This window comes from Cibotium barometz, chromosome 32 (genome assembly GCF_041138505.1).
Source record: "Cibotium barometz isolate CiBa-2024 chromosome 32, ASM4113850v1, whole genome shotgun sequence".
NCBI classification, from domain to species: domain Eukaryota; kingdom Viridiplantae; phylum Streptophyta; class Polypodiopsida; order Cyatheales; family Cibotiaceae; genus Cibotium; species Cibotium barometz.
In genome coordinates this window covers 12905828-12931132 of record NC_141077.1, presented here as the reverse complement: position 1 = coordinate 12931132, position 25305 = coordinate 12905828, and the positions used below count along the sequence as shown (strand labels likewise).

General features: G+C 46.7%; 1 protein-coding gene across 2 annotated transcripts in view; it reads left to right on the top strand.

Annotated features, from left to right (window-relative positions):
* The first annotated feature begins 826 nt into the window (after positions 1-826).
* Positions 827-25305, top strand: part of LOC147619840 (protein RETARDED ROOT GROWTH, mitochondrial-like) — a 41131-nt gene continuing 16652 nt past the window's right edge. The window contains exons 1-3 of one of the 2 annotated variants that reach the window (XM_086825686.1): positions 827-1280; positions 2112-2232; positions 2561-2723. In XM_086825686.1, coding sequence (XP_086681812.1) covers positions 943-1280; positions 2112-2232; positions 2561-2723 — 622 coding nt within the window. In that variant the 5' untranslated portion in view covers positions 827-942. Of the gene's footprint in view, positions 1281-2111; positions 2233-2554; positions 2724-25305 lie in introns of both variants that reach the window. The other variant, XM_086825685.1, reaches the window with a different exon arrangement.

The following is a 25305-nucleotide window of genomic DNA, read 5'->3' as shown; positions in this document are numbered from 1 at the left end:
ATCTACATAATGAAATGGATTGTTCCTCTATGATATAGTTTTAAGGGAAGACTCGTGTCACCTTCCCACCATACCTTGTGTATGGTCTTTTCCTTTTTTCACTCACACACACATGCATAGAAGGAGCATTGAAGTAGTAAAAATGATTAATTTAATTAAGAACTGATGTTGGTTAACTTGTTATCCATGATTTTCCTATATTCACAATCAAAGCATCCTCCTTGTTTTTGATAAATAGTCTCGAAACTCTAACAAATGTACTTTTTTTAAAAACTTCTAATAGCATTCTTCTTTCCATGCTGATGGATAATCATAGCCAAATTCTCTATTTATAGTCTATGTCCTTTCATAGGTCGTCGATGTTGATGGATAATCACAACCAAATTCTCTTTATGTAGTCTCATAAGGTGTAAAGTAATTTAACACGAAAGCGTTATTTCCTTAAGGTGTACTTTTATCTAGATAGATCTTGGTTCAATAAACACATTAAAATATTCTCCAATTTGTGTGTCTCATGGAGATACCATATTATCTACATCTATTACATATTAACCATGGACAACCAAGGCACAAGGAGAGGAGAGAAAAAAGAAATCCTGGATTTCTAAAAAATAAGAGGAAAAAATCCCATCGATTTGACCGTTTGTATTTTGACTTTCATTCCAGCTTCCAATCCTGATTTGACCCTTTAGCTTCCAATCTTGATTTGACCCTTTGTATTCCGGCTTCCATTCCTGAGTTTTGCTTCTTAATGTCTTTTACATACCACTGGTTTGAGTAGTAGTATATTAGTATTGTACAAGAAAAGACCCCAATAAATTATCCATATATACTAGTATTGTTGTGGGGACACCCAAAGCATTTGCTTGCACAAGAAGCTTTCCACCTATTGCTCAGGGCACTACTCATCTGGGTTCCCCTGTCACTGGGTTCGAGGACTAGATGGCTTTGGGTGCTCTCAGACGGGCTTCTCAACTACTGAGGGTCCGATGCTTCACTCAGATGGCATCTTCGCCCGACAACAGCAACAGGATTATGTTGGAGGATGCGACTGAGCTCGCACGCATGGAAGAGGGCCCCCCTCACATCCTCAGAAAGCCCACCCACCAACATCAAGCTCGTCCTGTCATCGCTAACCCTAAGGTAGATCAGCGCTTCCAGAATCTCAACAAGGCTATGGAGGACAGCCCTCTCCGGCATAACAGATTGCTCTTGCGCCCTTCACACCTTCAAAGAGGAGACCAGTCCATCCCTATGAAGGCCTTTTACATCTCTAGAAGGTCTGTTCTTTTTCCCTTCCAGAATGGTGTTTACTTTCTTGTCTAGTTCGGGTTTCTTTGAAGTATGCGCTATTTTTCCTGGTTTATTTGATGTTGTGTGGCTAATGCAACGTGAGGCAATGGGTGCTGTTTGCCTGGTTTAGGGTTTCTGTGCATCCGTTTTGCTCGTACGGTTCTGGTTTTCTTAGTAGTTGGTGCTGTTAAAGTTAGTTGTTTCCCTGCAGTTTTGTGTACTTTTCACCGGGTTTCTTTGCAATGGTGTTTTTTGGGTGTTTAGGGTTTAGGGTCTACTTTTTTTTTTTGGTCAATGGGCTTAGGGTTAAGGGTTTAGAAGTTCTTGTTAGGGGATTAGATCCTTGGAATGATGTTTAAGATTTAGGTCATGGCAATGGTGTTTAGGGTTTAGTTTTTTGCAATGATGGAGGTTTAGGTTTTCTTGTGTTGCCTGGTTTAGGGTTCGGGTCCCTGGAATAATATTTGCTTAGTTTAGGTTTTAGGATTTCTTCAGTAGCCTTTGCAATGGTGCTGTTTAGTGTTTCTGGGTTCCTTGGCCATTGTGCCGTTTTTCTGGTTTATGTCTTTGTAACAGCCTTTGCCAAGGTAATGGGTTGATGCTGTTTGACTTAATTGGGGTAGTGCCGTCTCTGTGTAATCCTGTTGTTTGCTTAGCAAAGAGTTCAGGATATGGTTTTTGGTTGAGTGCAGGGGTTGCAGGATTTCTTTGTAAAGGTGGTTTTTGCTAGGTTCAGGTTCCAGGAATATCTTTACATTGCTGTTGTTGGCCTGGTTTAGGGGTTAGTGCAATGATGCTGATAGTTCAGGGCTGTCCAGTGTAGAATTGAAAGCCTTGAAGGATGAGGAGCTTTTGGAAACAATCAACTATTCTCGCGTTACCCTTGTTGCGAGATGTAAGTTTTGCTCGGTTGGGGCTACTTATCAGCAAGACAAACCTGTAAGGAGCGTTCAACTCAACTCACAGTTAGCTGTATTTTTCATTATGTTTGTTTGGTTATCTGTTTGCTTAGGGCGCGCACACACACACACACACACACACACACACACACACACACACGCACTAACATGCATGGATACTTATGTATATTTGGTTTGGTTGTCCACGCGCTTAGGAGATACTCACGTGGATGCATGCTTATGTATATGCATACATACATACGCACATATACAAATACATCTCTGCAATAGCTGTCCATAACAACCTGTTGTGTGGACGCCTATTATTCTCAGCGACTGCTGACAACAATTAAGTCTTGAAGTGGCAGGTTGGAACCTCCTGGACATCAGGCCCTTTTCTAGTCGTTTTTCACTATGGAGCAACTGTTTTAGTCAATTTTAGATTACAAGAGGAGGAGGAGCTTTATTTAAATCTTGTTAAGAAGCATTGCTTGGAATCCCTGGACCACACGGAAGAAGCAAGGAAAGATGGTACGATTGTGTGTACTGACATTATTACTGATTTTTACAGATGACATGATCTGACTGTTTTGATGGCAGTACCGAATGTTGATAACGAGTTATTGGAGAATCGTTTTCTTTTGTTGGTGTCCTGAGTGCATGTGGTCTCATTCTTTTCTTCTTGTTGGTCCGAGTATTGCTGTCTGGACTCTGTGTTCTAGTTTGGTTCTTCCGTTTGTCACAGATGCCTCACCAGGCATTGGGTTTGCCGGTCACCTGGAATCTGACAGAAGAGACTCTGAAATGATCCAGCCAGTCAGTCTCAGTGCTGGAATCCTCCGTCTGTCATTTCTAAAGGCTGTCGATGTCCGTGACAGTAGGGAAAGCCCCTTAGTTGGCTGGATTTTTAGGGAAGCTGGTTGCCTTTTGCTTCTCCCTCGGGCCTTTCCCTAGTTTTTGATGTGGTTTTACTGTGCAAGCTTTCTCATGATTTTGATCACAGTTATGAATGGGATAGTTGACTAGTCTTGAAGGCTTGCCTGCAAGATGTGCCAGGCAGCCATACTATACTCAGATAGGCTTCTGGGGTCCACTGGTGGGGGATTGGAACCAAGGAAATGTGAGAAATGTGTGCTAGTGTGGTAAATCTGAAATCAGAGAGTAAAACAGCATATATGTGTAGATAGTAGACTGCGGATGATCAAGAACCTGAATATGAATAAAGGTACAGCACGAGGGAGGCCTGTGAATGCTGGTATGTGCAAGTTGGGGCTGAAATCAGAGATGAAATGACGTGGGAATGAGGCACCTATTTATATAAGTCCTCATGAGCTGGTTGGCCAGGTCCTACAGGCCGACCTGTGGTCAAAATCATGAGAAATCTTGCATAGTAAAACCACATTGAAAACTTGGGAAAGGCCCGAGGGAGGAGCAAAGGATATTTGACTAGTCTTGAAGGCTGGCCTGCAAGATGTGCGAGGCAGCCATACTATTGATAAGTTCCCACCTTTCAGATAGGCTTCTGAGGTCCACTAGTGGGGGATTGAAACCAAGGAAATGTGAGAAATAGGTGCTACTGTGGTAAATCTGAAATCAGAGAATAAAACAGCATATATGTGTAGATAGTAGACTGCCGATGAGGAACCTGAATATGAATGAATGTACAGCACGAGGGAGGTCCGTGAGTGCAGGTATGTACAAGTGAGGGCTGAAATCAGAGATGAAATGATGTGGGAATGAGGCACCTATTTGTATAAGTCCTCATGAGCTGGTTGGCCAGGTCCTACAGGCCGACCTGGAAAAAAGTGCTGAAAAATGCTAAAAAGGGCACCTAAAAATGGTGCAAAAATAGCAGATAAAATATGCAGTGCGCAGTGCAGGGCATTATAAATGGGCCAGATACAAGCATGCAAGGAGTCCATCTGAGGATGAACAATATTTCCAACACCTCCTCTTCAGCGCCACATGGGCGGACCAACGCCGGCACGCTGAAGTAACACCTCCAAAGAAGCACGAGAGAGCGGTTTGGTGAAGAGATCTGCAAGGTTGCCCTTGGTAAAACAATACACTGAGCGAAGAAGACCAAGTTCAATCCGGTCTCAAACAAAATGATAATGCACTTCAATATGTTTGGATCGACCACAAATCACCAGGTTCAGTACCAAAGCAATAGCACTCAGGGAGTCCTAGAAAATTGTGACAGGAGAATCCTGTGCACTACATAAATGTTCCAGAATCTGATGAATCCACATAGCTTCAGACTTGGAGAGAAGGTAGGACTTATACTCAACCTCAGTAGATGATGTAGCAATAGTCCTTGGTTTTTGAGGGAAAGCATTCTAGATCCAAGCAGAAAACAATATCCAGAAGTAGATCGGCGAGAATCAAGACAACTTGCCCAATTATTATCTGTGAATCCCACCAAATCAAAACCACTGGAATAAGTGATACCATAACTAGATGTGCCATGAAGATACCAAAGAATGATATATGGCTTGAAGCTTAAAGTTGCGGACAACTTTTAAGAAGCCGGGAAGGATGTCACAAGCGTGGACATTTCCCACTATAAAAGGGGTCTGGTGGACTCCAGGACGTGTAAATATTTGTTGGGAATGGGGGATTATCGTGGAATACAAAGGCTCTAGGACATCTAAATATTTGGAAAGTATAAGCTTTGGGAATGGGGGATTATCTTGGAATACAAAGGCTCTAGGACATCTAAATATTTGGAAAGTACAAGCTTTGGGAATAGGGATTATCCTAGAGTACAAAGGATCACACTCCTAAAATTTTGGAGAGTTGCTATTTCTGGCGCGACTCCGATGGAAATTTTGTTCACGTCATTATGTCTGGAATTGAGCAAATACCAAGAGTTTCCAAAGTACCTATGACAAATGGGCTACTAATTGTAGAGTTGAAGATTGTGGAATTTTTGGCCTTTGGATTTGGGACATGTGACAGATAAGAGGATAAAAGTGAGACAAGTGTCCTCACACTTGTCAATTCAGCTCTACACATAGCATTGTTGTATTTTCTTGCTTATTTGAATATGAGAGAGTCATCTCTTGGGTGAGTTTGAGCTTCAAGCAAGTTTTTGAAGGATGAAAACTTTGTTTTTTTTAGCATTTCTCTTCATATTTAAGTCCACCATAGCCATATCCAACGTGGGAAAGATGTTTTTCAATAAGGCTCCCAAAGCTTGTACATGTTATTTTTCTCCTTGGATAATGAAATACTCCAAGGAGGGGTTCGGTCCATTCTGGTGTCTATGCGGTGTCAGCTAGGCACATCTCTCTTTTCTAGTTTTGTGGATTAAGTGGCATGTGTTTAAGGCTGTGGCCAATTCCATTGTTTAATAATTGCATAATGGTCGAGTGTTTTGTGGAATTCCCAGGCCCTCCAGAAGTTACAGGGCATGTGTGTGGAAGAGAGAAGAAGAACCAGATAGACACTTGTTTAGGCTAAGATCACCTAGTGAGGCTACAACGTGTTGCCATGTTTTTTTTAAAAAAAATTTGTGTCGTAGAAAATTGGAAGAAAATCAAGCAAAATTGGGCAAAGGGGCCAAAATTGGATGAGACATTCTCTCTTGCTTTTCGGTACAAACCTTGCTAAGGCTAATTTTAAGGTTAAGGCTGGCTGATTTTTTTAAGTTAGGGTTTGACTGGGAGCATTGTATGGATTGGAGTTTGTTTGCTTTGATACCATTGTGAGGACTTCTTAGTCTATTAGAAATTTATAAGACATTATTAAAGATATAACACTGAAAGTAAAGATGCTTAGAGTGGAAAGTTGTGTGTTGTATTGAGACACAAGGCCTTGTTTAATTGAGCCTGAATAGGTATAAATGAAGAGGCACATCCCTTAGTGTAATGGTGTGACTCTTGAATTAAAAATCACGTCTTTTGGACGTAGAGATGTGTCCTTCGATCAATAGATGTCTCTTTGAATAGACGTGTCCTTTGGTGATGATGATGATCCCTGTGATAGGGTGTGGCTCTTCATTGGTGTCCTTTTAATGATTAAAGTCTAATCAATAGTAATTAGAGAGATTAAGTCACAATCGTGACAATAACCCTAGTAATTAGAGAGATTAAGTCACAATCGTGACAATAACCCTCGCACAAAGAATGTAAGTACACCACATAGAAGCTTCTCGAGGAAACACCCTTCAAAGAAGATGTCCACGATTGTCCTTCATCAATTTGTCGAAATGGTGAGACTACTAACACGATCACTTGCTCAAAGCCAAAGTAGTTCAAAGTGTGCGTGCATAGAATCCTTGTCCTTCCGACATACATCTATCTTTGGATAGGGGGACCATGGTGGGCGAAAGCCTGGTCCATGGTACGATCCATCACGTGGATTCCCTTGAACGGTGCATGCACAAGTGATTGTCCTACGATTCTTTTTGGCAATCCACTGTGGTTAGCAACCGAACCCTCACACGACAAAGCTCAGCATGAAAAAGTTCCTCATTTTTTTCCCCCTTGACCATAGCAGACATAAGAGTTAAAGAAAGCATGGAGTTGAAGCTTTCACATAAAGGAGAACACACGTGCATACCTTGAGCCCTCATAATCCATGCGTGACACTCGCATTACTCACAAGCATTGCACTTAACTAGCATATCTTGCACACTTAGGCACTCATGATAGCTAGCACTTGCACTAAGCCTCATCATCGACTCCCATCTATGGATGGGAGGACCATGTTGTCACATGCACTCTGCACTCAGTGCATGGTGACAAACTGCCATCTATGGATGGGAGGACCATGTTGTCACATGCACTCTGCACTCAGTGCATGGTGACAAACTGGCTCATCATCTGCAGTGCAACAGTTGTACATTATTAGAACCCAGTAGGATGATAATTGTCGTACGTCGTGACCCCATTGTATATCCTCAGTCCAGGATAAGTCAGGCACGAGCTACGTAGGTCATTCCTCAGCCTTAGCAGGTCAGTCAATCAAGTCCCTTAACCCACTTGGAGAGAATCATTCATGCATGTAGAGTCAGTAGAAGCCTTACGGTTTGCATCAGAAAGCACTCTGCATCTTGCATAATATGCATTCATATGCCTGTGCATCATTTAGAACATCCCTGAAGCCTTAGGGAATTTACTAGGATTTATCTGGTATTTTTTCATATTTTATAGTATTCATTTAGGGCTTAGTTTCTCATTCAGTCTTCAGTGTGCTAAGAGCTTTCCTCCTCAGCCTTAGGAGTTCCCTTGCCTTCAGCACTAGACTAGTCTCATCCAGCCCTTGGAGAGCTTGAGTTTGCCTCAGCCAACCTTGGTTCTCCAACGCATGCTATTCAGTAGTCCCAACAGCCATAAGCGCATCAGATCAGCCCCGATTCAGCATAAACACCTGCGTTTTCTGCATGTGAATCAGCCGCCTATACAGATCAGCCTGCGTTTACAGATTTTCAGCCCTTCAGGTCAGCGTTTCTGTCCAGCAGCAGCCCAGTAGCATTGCGTTTCAGTTCAGCATCAGTCCAACGCCAGAAAACTGCTCCACAGCCCTGCGTTTGCAGATTTCCAGCAGTCCTTTCATGCGTTTTCAGTCCTACAGCAGTTTACATCAATATTCAGCCTTCCGTGCATCATTCAGTCATACACCAGCTCTCTGGTGAAGGTAACCAAGCATTCATAAGCATTTACAGCATTCTAACATAGCTTAGAACAGTCCACCATCTCCTTTTCTCAGCCTCAGGTGTGCAGCCCTTCCTCATGCCCTTGGGAAGAGTGCATAGGCTTGAGATCAGTGCATCGAGATGTTTCTACAGCCGTGTACAGTTTAGCCAGGCTTTCGATTCTCCGAGATCTTGCGTTTGGCTTATCTACAGTCCACAATCATTATCTCTAAAGAAATAAAGCAAATACTATCTCGTTATTGGGATAGGGGACCCTTCAGTGGGTAATTCGGGACCCAATCTGGTGTCTAGTTCTCATCTCTCTCTCTCATCTCTCTCTAAAGTTTGAAGTATTAAAGTGGATTGGTAAACTCACGAAACTCAGGATACAAAAGACGGTGTGAGCATTTGTGACAGGATCTTCCAATACAAAGACTTCCGCTGCATCACATTGGTATCAGATTCAGATTGTCCAAACACACCGTATCCTAGCGTGGGGGCATCCTTGGATGGTTAGATTGCGTTCCGGCACGACCACCGACTTCAGCATCATGTCTACAGAAGAGAGTACTCATCAGCCGGAAGATGTCTCCCGCGAAGGAGACCATGTTCTTCCGCCTACAGCAGACACCATAGCTCTTCTTAGAGTTCAGAACCAGTTGCTCATGGAGCGTCTTCAACTCTTGGAGGCAGCAGCAGCACGTCCTTCTATACCTCCAGCTGCAGCACCCGACTACATCTCCCTCTTCTTTCAGATGGAACAACAAAGGAGAGAGGATGAGGCCCGAAGGAAAAGAGAAAAAGCAGAAAGACGGGACTATGAGGAAGCCCAATGCAGGATCGACGAAGAGCGGCGTCAGGCTGATCTCGCCGCTCTGAAACACCAACGTGAGCTTGATCTTAGAACGTATGTTACTCGAGCACCAACGAGAAAAGGAGGCCATACACTTGAGGTATCAGCAGCTCTCCTCAGTCTCCCCAGTCATAGGTGTCACCAGCTAGCAGTCCGCAGTAGCATCAACCACCATCATTTGCAGTCAACCAAACTTCAGTAAGTATGATGGTAAGTGTGATCATTCATCAGTTAATCAATTTATTCATCAGTTTAATGCTCATTTTCCATTAGCTAGGATCATAGACCCACAAGACAAAGTCCACTTAGCGGCTCCCCATCTCACTGGTGAGGCAATCACTTGGTGGCAGCATTGGTCTAGTATTCATACAGACCAGGCCACAGGTGTCACAGCCTTTGACTGGGACATCTTTGTCCATGACCTGAAGACCAGAGTTCTCCCACCCCTGTACATGACCGGTCTGAAAGACGAGTTCTATGGACTCAGACAGAACGGATCCCCAATGCCTCAGTTTTCCGATAAGGTTATTACTTTGGCATAGTAGTTAGGGCTATCTGCAGAGGCTAAGATGGAGCAATTCATTCGTGGATTGGACTCAATCGGTTCACAGTTCGTAACTTTGAACCAAGTACATATGACCGGGCTCTGACTCTCGCTCAGAATGAAGAAATGAAGTTGAACGGAGGCAAGCCCAAGCAATCATCACAGTCCAGTACCAAACCCAACAGGGTAACTCGTCTTATAAAGACACTAAGACAGACAACAGTTCTAGCTCTAGTTCAGGGGGTAAGGAATCCAAGCCTAAGAAGACCCCTGAGGGGGTAAGGAATCCAAGCCTAAGAAGACCCCTGAGGAAAAGGCTCAAGCAAGCATTACTGGAGGCTATCTTCCTCCAGAGGAGCAAAGACAGTATCAGTCAAAAAATCGATGTTTTTTTTGTCACACCATTGGGCATGGTAAGAAGGATTGTCCAAAAAGGCAAGCGGAGCAAGCCTCCAAAGAGCCTTCTGCCATAGTTGTCGCAGTATCCCGTGCTCCTCCAGACCCGCCTGCTACCACCAATGCGGTTCAGATCTTACCTTCTATGCATCCCATGCCATCCGTGGTACTTGATGCTAAGCAGGAGGCCGAGGCAACAACCACACAGAAAAGCTTGATCCGAGCTTATGGCTCTGCCAAGGGCCGACAATTCATAATCCTTTTTGACATGGACAGTTCTGAGGACGCCATCTCTCCCCAGTTGGCTACCAACATGAGCTGTACCTTAGTGTCCTATCATTTGGAGGTAGACGGGTTTACACCTGGTCTCCGCACCCACATATCTCAACAGGCACAGCAGTTTTCTTTTCAAGTTCAAAAGGCATCATTCCAGCGAGATTTCATTGTCGCTCCTCTTTTGGGATGTGACATGATCTTAGAAATCCAATGGTTTCGTCAGATTTCCAATTGGGGGCAGGACACCTTTATTATTTCTAAAGGTTTTCTTGAGCCCGTCATGATTCGGGGGGATAGGAGCATTCTTGGCGTTCCTATGATTTCTCATCTCCAGGCCCGACGAGCTATGTGCCAGGGAGCAGTAGAAGGAGCATTAATTTATGCTCAAACAGCTTCTATCTCATCGATAACCGCTTTCATCTTCTTCAGTCCCTCGGTTAGCAGATCTCCTATTCTCATTCAGACATTTTTAAGGATGATCTTCCACCGAGTATCCCACAGTTAGCAGAACCTCCTAGCAAGTTTCCCTCTTGTCTTTCCAAGACTTTCATGGGCAAGCTAGAACAACAGTCATTTCGCAAACATTTGAAACCTGTTCCTTATGGACACATTTTCACAGTCATCACAGACCACCAAGCACTTAAGTGGCTCCCGACGATGCCAAGTGCCCAGTGGAGTGCTCAGCACACTAGACAGGGCCAGCTCTTCCACCAGTTTGGAGGAATGATCAAGTACATCCCTGGTCAGCATAACCTAGTAGCAGATGTTCTTCGTAGAAAGACCAGCATCCAGACCAGTCAAGAGTCTACCATTCTCAACATCTCTGGAAAAGACTTAGCAAGCATAGAAGATCAGTCTGTCAATTCCGCAGAGTTTGGTACTTAACCCAGTTTGGCGCTCAATTTTGAGCTTGGCCTTTATTCAGTTCACAGACAGGTAAATAAGTTTAGACGAGATATCCACTTCAAGAAAGGGGATTGGGTCTATTTGTGTACATTCCGTAGTTTTGGCCCTTTTCTAATAGTCAAAAAGTTAAGTGATGTTTCCATGAAGTTAAATTTGCCTACTAGTTGGACCATGCATGATGTTTTTCATGTTTCTTGGCTAAAACCATATGTTGGTCCAGAAGTGTTTGATGTTTTAGATGAACAGTAGTCAGACGTGGTAGACGAAGCAGAAGTTATTGAGCCGAGCAGATCCTTCTTCATCGATGGAAGCACGGTTCCGGTCGACGTATACGTCAGTTCTATACGAAATTCCGAGATCGAGGCACCCACGAAGCCGTATGGTTAGACGAGGAGTTCTTTCAGGAGTATCCCCAGTTATTGGCGGACTACTTGGAAGCCATGAACGTGCCGCCAAGCTAAGCAGGAGGGAATGTCACATGCACTCTGCACTCAGTGCATGGTGACAAACTGGCTCATCATCTGCAGTGCAACAGTTGTACATTATTAGAACCCAGTAGGATGATAATTGTCGTACGCTGTGACCCCATTGTACATCCTCAGTCCAGGATAAGTCTGTTAGAAGTCATCTCTTGTCTATTTGTATACACCAGGGCCTCTGTTGTGGGTGTGCCCGCCCGTATATCATTTTTCCACACTCCCCATATTTTTTCCCTATTTTTTCCATTTTTTCCTAGTGGCTGGAGGGCTGCCAGGTGATGCCAGGAGCATCCCAATGCTGGCCGACTGGACTTTCCTCAGTCGTGTGCATCTGGGCTGCTGGCCGACCTGTTCTGACTAGGCGTAGGCATCTGTAGCTGGCCGACTGCAATTTTCAGCAGTCGTGGGCATTTTTCACAGTCGTGGGCACCTTCTGGAGCTGGCCGACTGCTCACATGGAGATGTATATATTGCCCCTCAGCCCCCACCACTTTCTCATTCAGTTTTTCGGGATCTTGTGTATAGAGAAGAGTTTACACACCTATCTCTTTGTGTTTCTTGTGCTGATTATTTTCTGCAGTCTACTTGCTCTTGTCTACCCAAGTTTGGTTGTCATTTCCGCTGCATATTCTGACATGGTATCAGAGCCCTAGGCTCTAGGAGATCTTGGGCGTTTTTCTGAGCAAGAGGGGGAGCAACAGGTCGCTGATCGGTGGACTGTTTCGGGCTGAACGGGAAGAGAAGGTGCAAGAGGAAGGCGGGCAAAGGGGCTGGACAGCAACTTGCATATATTCCGATTTTCAGATTTTTTCCTGCCCACCCACCCTTTCAGGTTACTCTCCGAGATGGCAGATTTACTAGAGATGGCTGAGAAGCACGTGAAGATTCCGACTCTCCCCACGTTCCCAGTGGATCGGCAGTTGGACGGGTCCAATTACGGCATCTGGAAGGTCATGATGGAGTCAGTTTTGGAGTTATATGTCTTGCTGATTTTATTATCATAGGGGTGCCACGGCCGGAAGCTGAGGAAGGGGAGTTATTATCGACGAGGAAGAACCGCGAGGCACAGGCACACATGTGGGACCGTGTCAACGCCAGGGTCCGGTCGTTTATATTCCTCAATTGCACACCACAGGTGATCAACCATGTGAAGCACATGACGCTGGCGAGAGGCATATGGGAGCACTTGGCTTCTTTGTACAACAGGGTGTCACCCATGAAGCGGATATCCTTGGAAGTGCAGATGCGGGTTATGAACCCTGCAAAGTCTTCGACGATGCGGGAACACATTAACAAGTTGCAGGCCCTTCAGCAGGAAGTCCTTCAAGCTGGGAAAGAGATATCATCCGAAGATATGGCCATCACGTTACTTTCCCACTTGCCTGGTCAGTATTCCGCTTTCTATTCCTCGTTGATCACGAGTGGCAGGCTCAGCACCATTACTTGTGAGGAGCTTGTGCCAATGGTCTTGGACCAGGAGGAACGTTTCACGAACCCTCCTCACGGTGGAGGTTCGGAGGCCTTAACTGGCCAACGGTCGAAAGGCCGTAATACCAACAAGGGCAAAGGGAAGGCTTCACCGGAGAAGTCTTCCTAAAAAAAGCTTGATCCAGAACGAGAGAAGCTGAAGGCCGAAAGATCGTGTAATGATTGTGGCGAGAAAGGCCACTACTAGAGGAAGTGCCCTAAGCGGACAGGGAAGAGTGCTGATTCCTCAGCCTCAGCTGTGAAGACTCCGGCATTTGTGCACTTGGAGATGGTGGACTCCGATGATTCATCATTCTCGAGCGAGGAGGCAGTTGGCTTCACCGCGAAGGATACCCGGGAATGGATTCTCGACAGTGGTGCTTCCAGGCACATGACTCCATCCCGTGACTTCTTTCTGGATCTGAAACGGCAGTCAGGTCGTATTTTTATTGGCGATAACTCCACTATTCCGATACATAGTGAGGGCCGGATGGAGATTATTCCCGACGGCAAGGGGAGCAAGCATGCTTCCCGTGTTCTTTATGTCCCTGCTCTGGGCTTTCATCTTTTGTCAGTGCATGAGGTATGCAAGACTGGCTTTCGGGTGGAATTTGAGGAGCATTCAGTTGCTCTAAGGGACCGTGAGACAGGCAAAGTTGTTTGGGAAGGCGGTGTGGAGAATGGCATCTACAAGCTCTCTGCACTCTCCTCACTGACAGGCTCTCAGGTCGGAGATTTGTGGCACTTTCGTTTTGGCCACTTAAATGTGGATGCTTTGCGGCGCGCCTTCCGGGACCAGATGGTGGTTGGCTTGCCAGATGTTGGTAGTAGGCAAGGACGTTGCAGTTCTTGCATACGTGGTAAGCAGCATAGGGAATCCTTTCCGAAGCAGGCTTCCAGGCGGGCTTCGAAACCTTTGGAGTTGATTCACACTGACTTGTGTGGACCACAACAGATACCATCCTTGGGAGGATCTCTCTACTTCATGCTGCTTGTTGATGATTGTACCAGATTCACTTGGGTCTACTTTCTTTCCCAGAAGGACCAGGCTTTTGCTTGGTTCAAGGATTGGCACGTGATGGTGGAGAAAGAGTCTGGATTTCAGGTCAAGACTCTCAGGGCTGACAAAGGAGGTGAATTCTCCTCGACTGTATTTTTCCGGTTTTGTGCAGATCATGGCATCAAGAGGGAATTGGCCAATACTGGATCGCCTTCGGAGAATGGAGTTGTTGAACGTAAGAATAGGACTGTGGTAGAGATGGCGAGGACCATGCTGGAGCATCGTGATCTGCCTCGTCCAATTTGGGGTGAGGCTGTGGCAACGGCTGTCCATACCATAAACCGCTCTCCGACGACTTCTGTACCCCATATGACTCCATTTGAGGCATATTTTGGCAGGAAACCCGATGTCTCGCACTTCCGTGTCTTCGGGAGTGACGCGTATCTACATGTTCCGAAGAAGCAGAGGGGGAAGCTTGACTCCAAGTCCCGCAAGCTGGTATTTGTGGGGTATAACTCTCTTTCCAAGGATACAGGTTGTATGATCCAGAGAGGAACGAGATTGTTGTCAGCCGGGATGTGGTCTTTGACGAGCATGTTCCAGCATCCACTGTCGAGGAGCCGCCACTTCTTGGAGATCCAGAGGAGTCTGATGATGATCCCCAGCCTACCACTCCAGTTGATCCACCTCAGTCATCACAGGAGGTTGAGCCCGCAGCTGGAGGTGAGCCCCCGCGACCACAGGAGGCTCCACGATCTGTTCGAGTACCTAGGTGGTTGTTAGACACCCTTCGGGAGTCAGGTGTCACGGAGCTACCCTCCGAGTGGACCACAGAGGACGGCCCTCGAAGATCACATCGAGTCCGAGATAAAAGCAACACGGCGGAGCTTCTTCAGGTGAACTATGCTCTTATGTCTCGTATCATGCGGGATAAAGAGCCCACTTCCGTAAAGGAAGCCCTTTCACAAGATACTTGGAGGGAAGCCATGCAGGTGGAACTAGACGCCATCGAGAAGAAGAACACTTGGGAGTTGGTACCGAGGCCGTCAAAGCGGTCAGTCATTGGTGTCAAATGGGTCTGTAAGACCAAGTACGCGGCTGATGGGTCGGTGGACAAACACAAAGCCAGGCTCGTGGCTAAGGGTTATGCTCAGCGGCCAGGCATCGACTACGAGGATACCTTTGCACCGACAGCGCGGATGACCACATTTCGGACCGTTCTTGCCCTTGCTTCTTCTCAGAGGTGGCCCGTGTACCAGATGGATGTAAAATCTGCGTTCCTTAATGGTGACATGCAGGAGGTGGCTCGTGTACCAGATGGATGTAAAATCTGCGTTCCTTAATGGTGACCTGCTGGAGGAGGTGTATGTTGAGCAGCCTCCAGGCTTTATTGTTCCAAGATCGGAAGGGATGGTTTACAGGTTACGTAAGGCCTTGTATGGTCTTAAGCAGGCTCCCAGGGCTTGGAATCAGAAGATTGATTCCTTCTTTATTCGGACTGGATTCCAGAGATTGGTTGCAGATCCGAACCTGTATCTCTTTCGGGAACGCGGCATGGTCACACTCATCATCCTTTATGTGGATGATCTCATTCTCACCGGCGGTCATGTGGAGCACATTGGAATGACGAAGGCTGCCTTGTCAAAGGAGTTTGAGATGACCGACTTAGGCTTACTCTACTTCTTTTTGGGATTGGAGATCTGGCAGACCCAGAGGGGGTTTCTCTCAGCAGTGGTATGTTCATGAGTTGCTTGAGGCCTTTGGGATGGAGAACTGCAAGCCTATTACTTCGCCGATGGACCCGAACACAAAGTTAACCGTTACAGATCCTTGTGAGCCAGTTGATGCCTTGCAGTACCGGAAGTTGGTTGGTTCATTGATCTGGTTGCTGAACACCAGATTGGACTTGAGCTTCTCCGTGGGGCTGTTGAGCTCTTTTATGCAGACGCCATTGAAGACTCATTGGGACGCAGGATTGCGGATCTTGCGGTATCTGCAGAGTACGAAGGATCTGGGACTCTTTTACACGGGAGGGAATGGAGTCAAGCTCCAAGGTTGGAGTGACTCAGATTGGGGAGGAGAACCAGACACGAGGAGGTCTACTTCAGGATACACTTTTACCCTCGGCTCAGGAGCAGTTTCTTGGAGCAGCAAGAAGCAGCCAACTATTGCCCTTTCTTCGACAGAGACAGAGTATCGGGCTGCTTGTGGTGCTGCTTGTGAGGTTGTATGGCTACGGAGGCTGCTAGGCGAGATGGGGTTTCCACAGAGGGAGCCCACAGTCATCCAGTGTGATAACCAGAGTTGTATAGCTATTGCTCGGAACCCGGTTTTCCATGCCCGGACCAAGCATATAGAGATACAGTATCACTTTGTACGTGAGAAGATCTTGGCGGGCGACATCTTGCTACTTTATTGTTCGACGGAGGACAATGCGGCGGACCTCTTCACGAAGTCTCTACCTCAGGCTACGCTCAGGCAGCACTCCAGCTCCTTGGGGTTGGTTACACAGCCAGGAGCTGAGAGGGGGTGTTAGAAGTCATCTCCTGTCTATTTGTATACACCAGGGCCTTTGTTGTGGGTGTGCCCGCCAGTATATCATTTTTCCACAGTCCCCGTATTTTTTTTCTATTTTTCCCATTTTTTCCTAGTGGCTGGAGGGCTGCCAGGTGATGCCAGGAGCATCCCAATGCTGGCCGACTGGACTTTCCTCAGTCGTGTGCATCTGGGCTGCTGGCCGACTTCTTCTGAGTAGGCGTAGGCATTTGTAGCTGGCCGACTGCTATTTTCAGCAGTCGTGGGCATTTTTCACAGTCCTGGGCACCTTCTGGAGCTGGCCGACTGCTCACATGGAGATGTATATATTGCCCCTCAGCCCCCACCACTTTCTCATTCAGTTTTTCGGGATCTTGTGTATAGAGAAGAGTTTACACACCTCTCTCTCTGTGTTTCTTGTGCTGATTATTTTCTGCAGTCTACTTGCTCTTGTCTACCCAAGTTTGGTTGTCGTTTCCGCTGCATATTCTGACAAAGTCAGGCACGAGCTACGTAGGTCATTCCTCAGCCTTAGCAGGTCAGTCAGTCAAGTCCCTTAACCCACTTGTAGAGAATCATTCATGCATGTAGAGTGAATAGAAGCCTTAGGGTTTGCATCAGAAGCACTCTGCATCTTGCATAATATGTATTCATATGCCTGTGCATCATTTAGAACATCCCTGAAGCCTTAGGGAACTTACTAGGATTTATCTGGTATTTTTTTCATATTTTATAGTATTTATTTAGCATTTATTGTCATTTATAAATATAAACTTTATTAAATAAATGACCAGCCAACTTGACCAGCCTCTAGTTAGTATAAATAGGCTTGCATAGGGCTTAGTTTCTCATTCAGTCTTCAGTGTGCTAAGAGCTTTCCTCCTCAGCCCTAGGAGTTCCCTTGCCTTCAGCACTAGACTAGTCTCATCCAACCCTTGGAGAGCTTGAGTTTGCTTCAGCCAACCTTGGTTCTCCAACGCATGCTATTCAGTAGTCCCTACAGCCATAAGCGCATCAGATCAGCCCCGACTCAGCATAAACACCTGCGTTTTCTGCATGTGAATCAGCCGCCTACAGATCAGCCTGCGTTTACAGATTTTCAGCCCTTCAGGTCAGCGTTTCTGTCCAGCAGCAGCCTAGTAGCATTGCATTTCAGTTCAGCATCAGTCCAACGCCAGAGAACTGCTCCACAGCCCTGCGTTTGCAGATTTCCAGCAGTCCTTTCATGCGTTTACAGTCCTATAGCAGTTTACATCAATATTCAGCCTTCCGTGCATCATTCAGTCATACACCAACCCTCTAGTGAAGGTAACCAAGCATTCATAAGCATTTACAGCATTCTAACATAGCTTAGAACAGTCCACCATCTCCTTTTCTCAACCTCAGGTGTGCAGCCCTTCCTCATGCCCTTGGGAAGAGTGCATAGGCTTGAGATCAGTGCATCGAGGTGTTTCTACAGCCGTGTACAGTTCAGCCAGGCTTCCGATCCTCCGAGATCTTGCATTTGGCATATCTACAGTCCACAGTCATTCTCTCTAAAGAAATAAAGCAAATACTATCTCGGTATCGAGATAGGGGGCCCTTCAGTGGGTAATTCGGGACCAATCTGGTGTACAGTTCTCATATCCCTTTAAAGTTTGAAGTATTAAAGTGGATTACTAAACTCACGAAACTCAGGATACAGAAGACGGTGTGAGCATTTGTGTGACAGGATCTTCCAATACAAAGACTTCCGCTGCATATCACACATGTGGACAAAAGCTTGGTCCATGGTACAACCCATCACTTGGATCCTCCTTGAATTGGCATGAACCTCCCAAGATCTTCAAAGAAAACAACTCTTTCTAGTCTCCATTGGACCATTTGTCTCTTCTTTGACTATCTTCACCATCACAACAAGAATTGCACTACTCAAGGGTAACCAAGGAACAACAAAGCACCCTAGTCTCTAGTTTCACCAGGAGATTAAAGAATTATACCTGTCATGACCCTGTGAAAGTGGAACTGTCACATGCACTGTGCACTCATGCATGGTGACAAGATGGCTCATCATCAGAAGTGCAACAGTTGTACAGTTTTAGAACCCAATAGGATGATAATTGTCGTACGCCATGACCCCATTGTACATCCTTAGTCCAGGATAAGTCAGGCACGAGCTACGTAGGTCATTCCTCAGCCTTAGCGGGTCAGTCAGTCAGTCAAGTCCCTTAACCCACTTGGAGAGAATCATTCATGCATGTAGAGTCAGTAGAAGCCTTAGGGTTTGCATCAGAAAGCACTCTGCATCATCCTGCATAGTATGCATGCGTATGCCTGTGCATCATTTAGAACATCCCAAAAGCCTTAGGGAATTTACTAGGATTTATCTGGTATTTTTTTCATATTTAATAGTATTTATTTAGCATTATTTGCATTATTGGGCATTTATAAATATAAAACTTTATTAAATGACCAACCTCCAATTAGTATAAATAGGCTTGCATAGAGCCTATTTTCTCATTCAGTCTTCATTGTGCTAAGAGCTCTCCTCCTCAGCCCTAGGAGCACCCTTGCTTTCAGCCCTAGACTAATCCAGCCCTTGGAGCTCATAAGCTTGCTTCTCCAGTCCCTTGAGAAACCCTAGCTTCAGTCAGCCCTAGGCGCCTGCCTTCAGCATCCATTCAGCCCTGATTCAGCATCAATTCAGGCCCAGATTCAGCACACAATTCAGCACAGTTCAACGCCAGCAAACAGCACAGCAGTCTTGCGTTTTTGCCCAGCCGTACAGCAGTCCTGCGTTTTTTGTCCAGCCGTACAGTAGCAGCTTGTAGCCTCTGTTTTCTCATGTGTTTCAGTCCACAGCATCTCTACAGGCTTGCGTTTCTGTTCACAGCAGTTTCCAGCCTTGAAGAATCAGTCTACAGCAGTTTCCAGCCCTGAATCTGTAGTTTGCATCAGTGTCCAGCCTTCTGTCCATCATCCATACATGCTGTAGTCATCTGGTGAAGGTAACACAGCATTCATAAGTGTTTTCAGCATTCTAACATAGTGTAGAATAGTCCACCTTCTTCTTCTCTCAGCCTCAGGTCTGCAGCCCTTCCTCATGCCCTTGGGAAGAGTGCATAGGCTCGAGATCAGGTCATCGAGGTGTTTTTACAGCAGTGTACAGATCAGCCACTCTCCGATCTTCCGAGATCTTGCGTTTGGCTTATCTACAGTCCACAGTCATTCTCTCTAAAGAAATAAAGTAAATACTATCTCGTTATCGGGATAGGGGGCCCTTCAGTGGGTAATTCGGGATCCAATCTGGTGTACAGTTCTCATATCTCTCTCTCTCAACTCTTTAAAGTTTGAAGTATTGAAATGGATTGCTAAACTCACGAAACTCAGGATACAAAAGACGGTGTGAGCATTTGTGTGATAGGATCTTCCAATACAAAGACTTCCGCTGCATATCACATTGGTATCAGATTCAGATAGTCCACACACACCGTATCCTAGCGTGGGGTCATCCTTGGATGGTTAGATTGCGTTCCGGCACGACCATCGACTTCAGCATCATGTCTACAGGAGAGAGTACTCATCAGCCGGAAGACGTCTCCCCCGAAGGAGACCTCGTTCTTCCGCCTACAGCAGACACCATAGCTCTTCTTAGAGCTCAGAACCAGCTACTCATGGAGCGTCTCCAACTCTTGGAGGCAGCAGCAGCACGTCCTTCTACACCTCCAGCAGCACCCGACTACATCTCCCTCTTCTTTCAGATGGAACAACAAAGGAGAGAGGACGAGGCCCGAAGGAGAAGAGAAAAAGAAGAAAGACGGTGTGTGAAGTTTTTGGGGAACCTCAACCTCAACTTGTACATGTGTACATGAGTGATGTTCGTGTTGTGGTAAAGTCATGGGAGCACCCATTGACTCAGTGTGGGCGTCATGGATACGGCAATCAAGCTTTTGGTTTTGATCGAAGTGTATGTGCAGGGACAATGTTGAGATTCTGAAAGCACAGGCCTGTCCGGAACGAGGTTCACTGGAGGTGGTATCAGCTGCTTGGTCGTCTTGAAGTGTGTGCGCGTCCAAGAAATAGAATGGGCATCGAAGCTGTGTTTGAAGGTGTATGGAGGCTTGGGCCATAAAATATTGGTGTGGCCAATGTAGCTTGAGATTGGTGTGAAATGGAGGTGTGAGGGTGGCCATCTCTTAGGCCTTAGAAGCAAAATAAAAATATAATATAACGTGGCCATAAGAAGGCATAGCTACGTGGGAGGTTTGAGCTGCTGCCAGCGCATCTTCTGGAAGTTGGCGATGCACGTGAAGCGAAGCTGGCGAGTGCGAGTCGGCGTAGCTGACTGGAGATAAAGGAAACGTCGCCTTGTTTTGAAGGGGGGGCTCTGATTGAATTGCAGCGAAGGCAGGCGCCCTGGTGAGCGCAGCTGGCGTAGGAGGGCTGACGGGCTGCAACTGGTAGCAGGGTTCTGGTGAAGAGCAGCTGCGGAGAGAGAACAAGGCGGGTACAGAGGACGATAGCGAAGTGAGAGGGGCTGGAAGGCCACCTCTGTGTGCGGCTGATAGATGAAAGTTGGCGAATCGTGGAGAGTCGGCGCAGCTGGAGACAAGAGGTGAAGCCGCCGTGTTGAAGGGGGGGTTTTTCTTTGGCGCAGCTGGTGATACTGCTGGGACAGGATGGATAGCAGATGCTGGCGCAGCTACAGGTGTTAAAGCATAGGCTGGCGTGTGGAGGCCGCCTAGGTGCTGGTGTTGAGGAAAAGAGGTAGAGAAGTGGGCTGCCACAGAGCAGAGTTTGTGGAGCGGTGGCTGGGACGACAGTAAGAGGCAGTGGGTAGCCAAAGGAAGAGTGTGAAGATGGCCGCCTAGGGAAGCCGCTAGGAGGTGCTGCGGCGTGGCCGAGTACGTCAGCTAGAGAGGGCGTCAAACGAAAAAGAAAGAGGGAGTTGGTCTCGGTTTTCTGGTGACTGGATACGTCAACTAAGGAGGCTGCCTATGGTGCCTGGCGTGGGGGGCATGAAGGTAAAAGAGGGAGAGTTTGGGAGTGGGGCCTTGGTTTGTTTCTGGCCGCCGGAGATGGCTACTGTGGCAAGGTGTGGTTCCGACTGGTAGGAGAACCGCCTGGAAGGTAGAAGAGGGAGCCACCTCGGTGCTGTGGCTTGGACTGGATGTTGGGCTGGCTGTAGGTGTTGACAGTGATTGGAGGGATGCTTCTCTGGTGAGGTGTGGTTAGCGATCAGAGAGGCAGGAAGGTTCAGAGGTGTACCTGTGGTTTTGCTTTGGGAACTGGCAGTGTACTGGTGGTGTAGGAAAGAGTGGTCTTCAGCTGAGGTGCAGAGCAGAGAAGGAAAGAGGTCGGCTGCAGACAAGCAAGAGAGCGAACGGATTGGGAGCGACCAGGAGCTAGAGTGGGCTGATTGGGAGTGGGTGCCAGATAAAGCTCATTCTGAGGATATCTCGGATATACAACTCTGTAAGATGAAGGTCTGTTCTGAAATATAAGTCTTGTTCATGCTCTTGGGTCTGGTGTTCTGGTGTGTTTGCATGCGTGTGTGGAAGTGTGGCACTCTATAAAGGCGTAGACAGCTTTACCGCTTCTGTGCCATCACTTTTTGGTGCCTCCACCCACAGAGGAGCAGATTTCCTCTGGTTTGTGAAAGAAGACAGGGGCTGTGTGAAGCAAGATTTGGAAAGATGGCTCAGGATTTTCCGGAGTATTGGGGATTTCCACAGGAGAATGCAACCAGGTTTCTGGAGAAAATGGAGTTTACAGCTTTGATGAAAGACAGGGCAACCCCGGAGATCCTTTCTCAGATTTTGGCTTATTGCTTGCAAGGTGATGCAAAAACATGGTTACAGATGTTTGTGACTACACACAGGAACATTCATCAACAGGATCTTGAGTACCGTGTAGTCAGAGCTGCATTTTTGGCATAGTTTGTCCATGTGAAGAGTCCGAATGAAGTGTGGAAAGAGTTGTGTAACATTTCAGCAAGAGGACGGTCAGGATGTGGATCAGTATCTGATAGAGTTTGGTAGACTGTGGAGTCTATGGTGTGAGGCTTTGATTCCTGAAGTACCCCCGCAGATGATAAAGAGGGAGCGGTTTGTGGCTGGTTTGGAGCCAACCCTTCGTCTGAAGGTGGAGCTGAAGAACCTGGATAGCTTTGAGGAGGCTGTCAGAGTTGCTCGTGAGAAGGAGTGGAAGGTGAAGCGTCTGAGGCAGATGGGAATGCAAGAAGAGCCAAAGAGGTTTGTGAAGGTGCCACAGATTGAGAGTATGCATCCTGGAAGAAAAGCTGCTGTTGTTCCTAAACAGGAGGATTCTTTGAAGAGGGAGGTTCATGAAGCAGTGGAGCTCATGAAGTCTTTAAGCGTGAATTGGATAGAGTCTACAGGAAGAGGAAGAGGCATAGGTGCTATGGGAAGGAAGACTGATGCATCATCTGGTTCTGGAGGAAATTCAGCAGATATTGGAAGAGGGAGAGGGTATCCGAGTGATGTGCAATGTCGAAATTGTGGTGAGTGGGGTCATATCAGTCCGCAATGTAAGAAACCAGCCAAAGCTAATGGTAGCATATATCAATCGTCTTTGGGAATGAGTGATAAGGTGATGGGCCCTAATATGCAGGTGAAGGAAGCAATTCAGCCCAATGTTTGTGAAGTCCATAAGGTCACATTTGCAGAGCAGGATATGGGACAGATTAGCCTGTTGGAAATGGAGAAGGGTGAGGTTTCTGGAATCAGCCGTGAAGAGCTTTCAGAAGGTGAGGAGGAGGAGGATGGAAGTATTGATGGTGCTGTGGATTGTGAAAGTGATGCTAACGCTGAAGAACCTGATGTGTTTGAGTATGGATATGATTTGGATGATCTTTTTGATTCAAAAAAGAGTAATGACTTGCAGGTGCGAGTACTTCAGCCAGTCAAGGTAGAGAGTGATGATCAAGGTGTCACTAATGAAGATGCTATGGATGGAGCATGTATGGATGATCCAGGTGATGAGTTGGATATTGCAGCTTGTGAGAGTGTGGATGGTGAGCTGAACAATGTTCTTGATAATGCACTGGATGATCTGTTGGAATTGGTTTCCTTGGAAAAGGTAACAAATGATTGCATACCAGTTGTGCAGGGAGAGAGTGATGGTGTGACTGATGATGAGTTGGATGCTACTTTGGATGATGGTGTGATAGTTTCGCAGGTGCGGTTGCTGATCATAAGGTGTGTGTTCCTTGTCATGCCCAAGAGAATGAGTCGGTTGTCAGTGGTGAGGATGCATGTGAGGCTATTGTTGTTGGTCAGGGGGACCAAGATGCTTTGCCTGGCAGTTTAGGGAGCTTAGACTTGGTAGAGATGCCTGTGCAAGATGTGGAGAATCTTGAAGGATCGCCAATGGTCTTGAAGCTGGAGAAACTACAGGGAAGTGACAATGATGAGTCTACAGTGCATGAAGTTGCTGTGTGTGATGTTGATGGGCTGAAGGGAAATGGGTTTATGGTGGACACACCACATGTTGATGCTCAGCATATGGATGAGTGGTTTGGCTATAGTCCTAGTCTGGCAGTTTGTCCAGAGGGAGAGTTGGAAGCCAATGATGTGGGTTGCAAATTGAATGATCATGAGATGGGAGTTTATGATCAGATGTTTGTTATTTCGGTATATGATTATGAGTGGGAATCAGATGTGTCAGAGGGGAGTAGAGGTGAGGAATGGTTGTTTCCATCACCAAATTATGTGAGCTGGTATGGAGGAGGAAGTGCAGTAGAATATATTGAGGATGCCATGTGTAAAGAGCCCAGGGGGTTGTTGAAAGCGGAAGATCATGACAGGGTGTATCAATGGTTGTTTGATAGAGGAAAATGCTTGAAGGATTGGAAGGTAGATGCACCGAGATTTTTGTTTGATCCAGGGGGATAAATGGTTTCTGGTTGTGCAACTGCTGGACGTAAATGTCTCAGCAGAAAAAAGGGGTTGCTAAATATGTGTGAAGTTTTTGGGGAACCTCAACCTCAACTTGTACATGTGTACATGAGTGATGTTCCTGTTGTGGTAAAGTCATGGGAGCATCCATTGACTCAGTGTGGGCGTCATGGATACGGCAATCAAGCTTTTGGTTTTGATGGAAGTGTATGTGCAGGGACAATGTTGAGATTCTGAAAGCACAGGCCTGTCCGGAACGAGGTTCACTGGAGGTGGTATCAGCTGCTTGGTCGTCTTGAAGTGTGTGCGCGTCCAAGAAATAGAATGGGCATCGAAGCTGTGTTTGAAGGTGTATGGAGGCTTGGGCCATAAAATATTGGTGTGGCCAATGTAGCTTGAGATTGGTGTGAAATGGAGGTGTGAGGGTGGCTATCTCTTAGGCCTTAGAAGCAAAATAAAAATATAATATAACGTGGCCATAAGAAGGCATAGCTACGTGGGAGGTTTGAGCTGCTGCCAGCGCATCTTCTGGAAGTTGGCGATGCACGTGAAGCGAAGCTGGCGAGTTCGAGTCGGCGCAGTTGACGGGAGATAAAGGAAACGTTGCCTTGTTTTGAAGGGGGGGCTCTGATTGAATTGCAGCGAAGGCAGGCGCCCTGGTGAGCGCAGCTGGCGTAGGAGGGCTGATGGGCTGCAACTGGTAGCAGGGTCCCTGGTGAAGAGCAGCTGCGGAGAGAGAACAAGGCGGGTACAGAGGACGATAGCGAAGTGAGAGGGGCTGGAAGGCCACCTTTGTGTGCGGTTGATAGATGAAAGTTGGCGAATCGTGGAGAGTCGGCGCAGCTGGAGACAAGAGGTGAAGCCGCCGTGTTGAAGGGGGGGTTTTCCTTAGGCGCAGTTGGTTATACTGCTGGGACAGGATGGATAGCAGATGCTGGCGCAGCTACAGGTGTTAAAGCATAGGTTGGCGTGTGGAGGCCGCCTAGGTGCTGGTGTTGAGGAAAAAAGATAGAGAAGCGGGCTGCCACAGAGCAGAGTTTGTGGAGCGGTGGCTGGGACGACAGTAAGAGGCAGTGGGTAGCCAAAGGAAGAGTGTGAAGATGGCCGCCTAGGGAAGC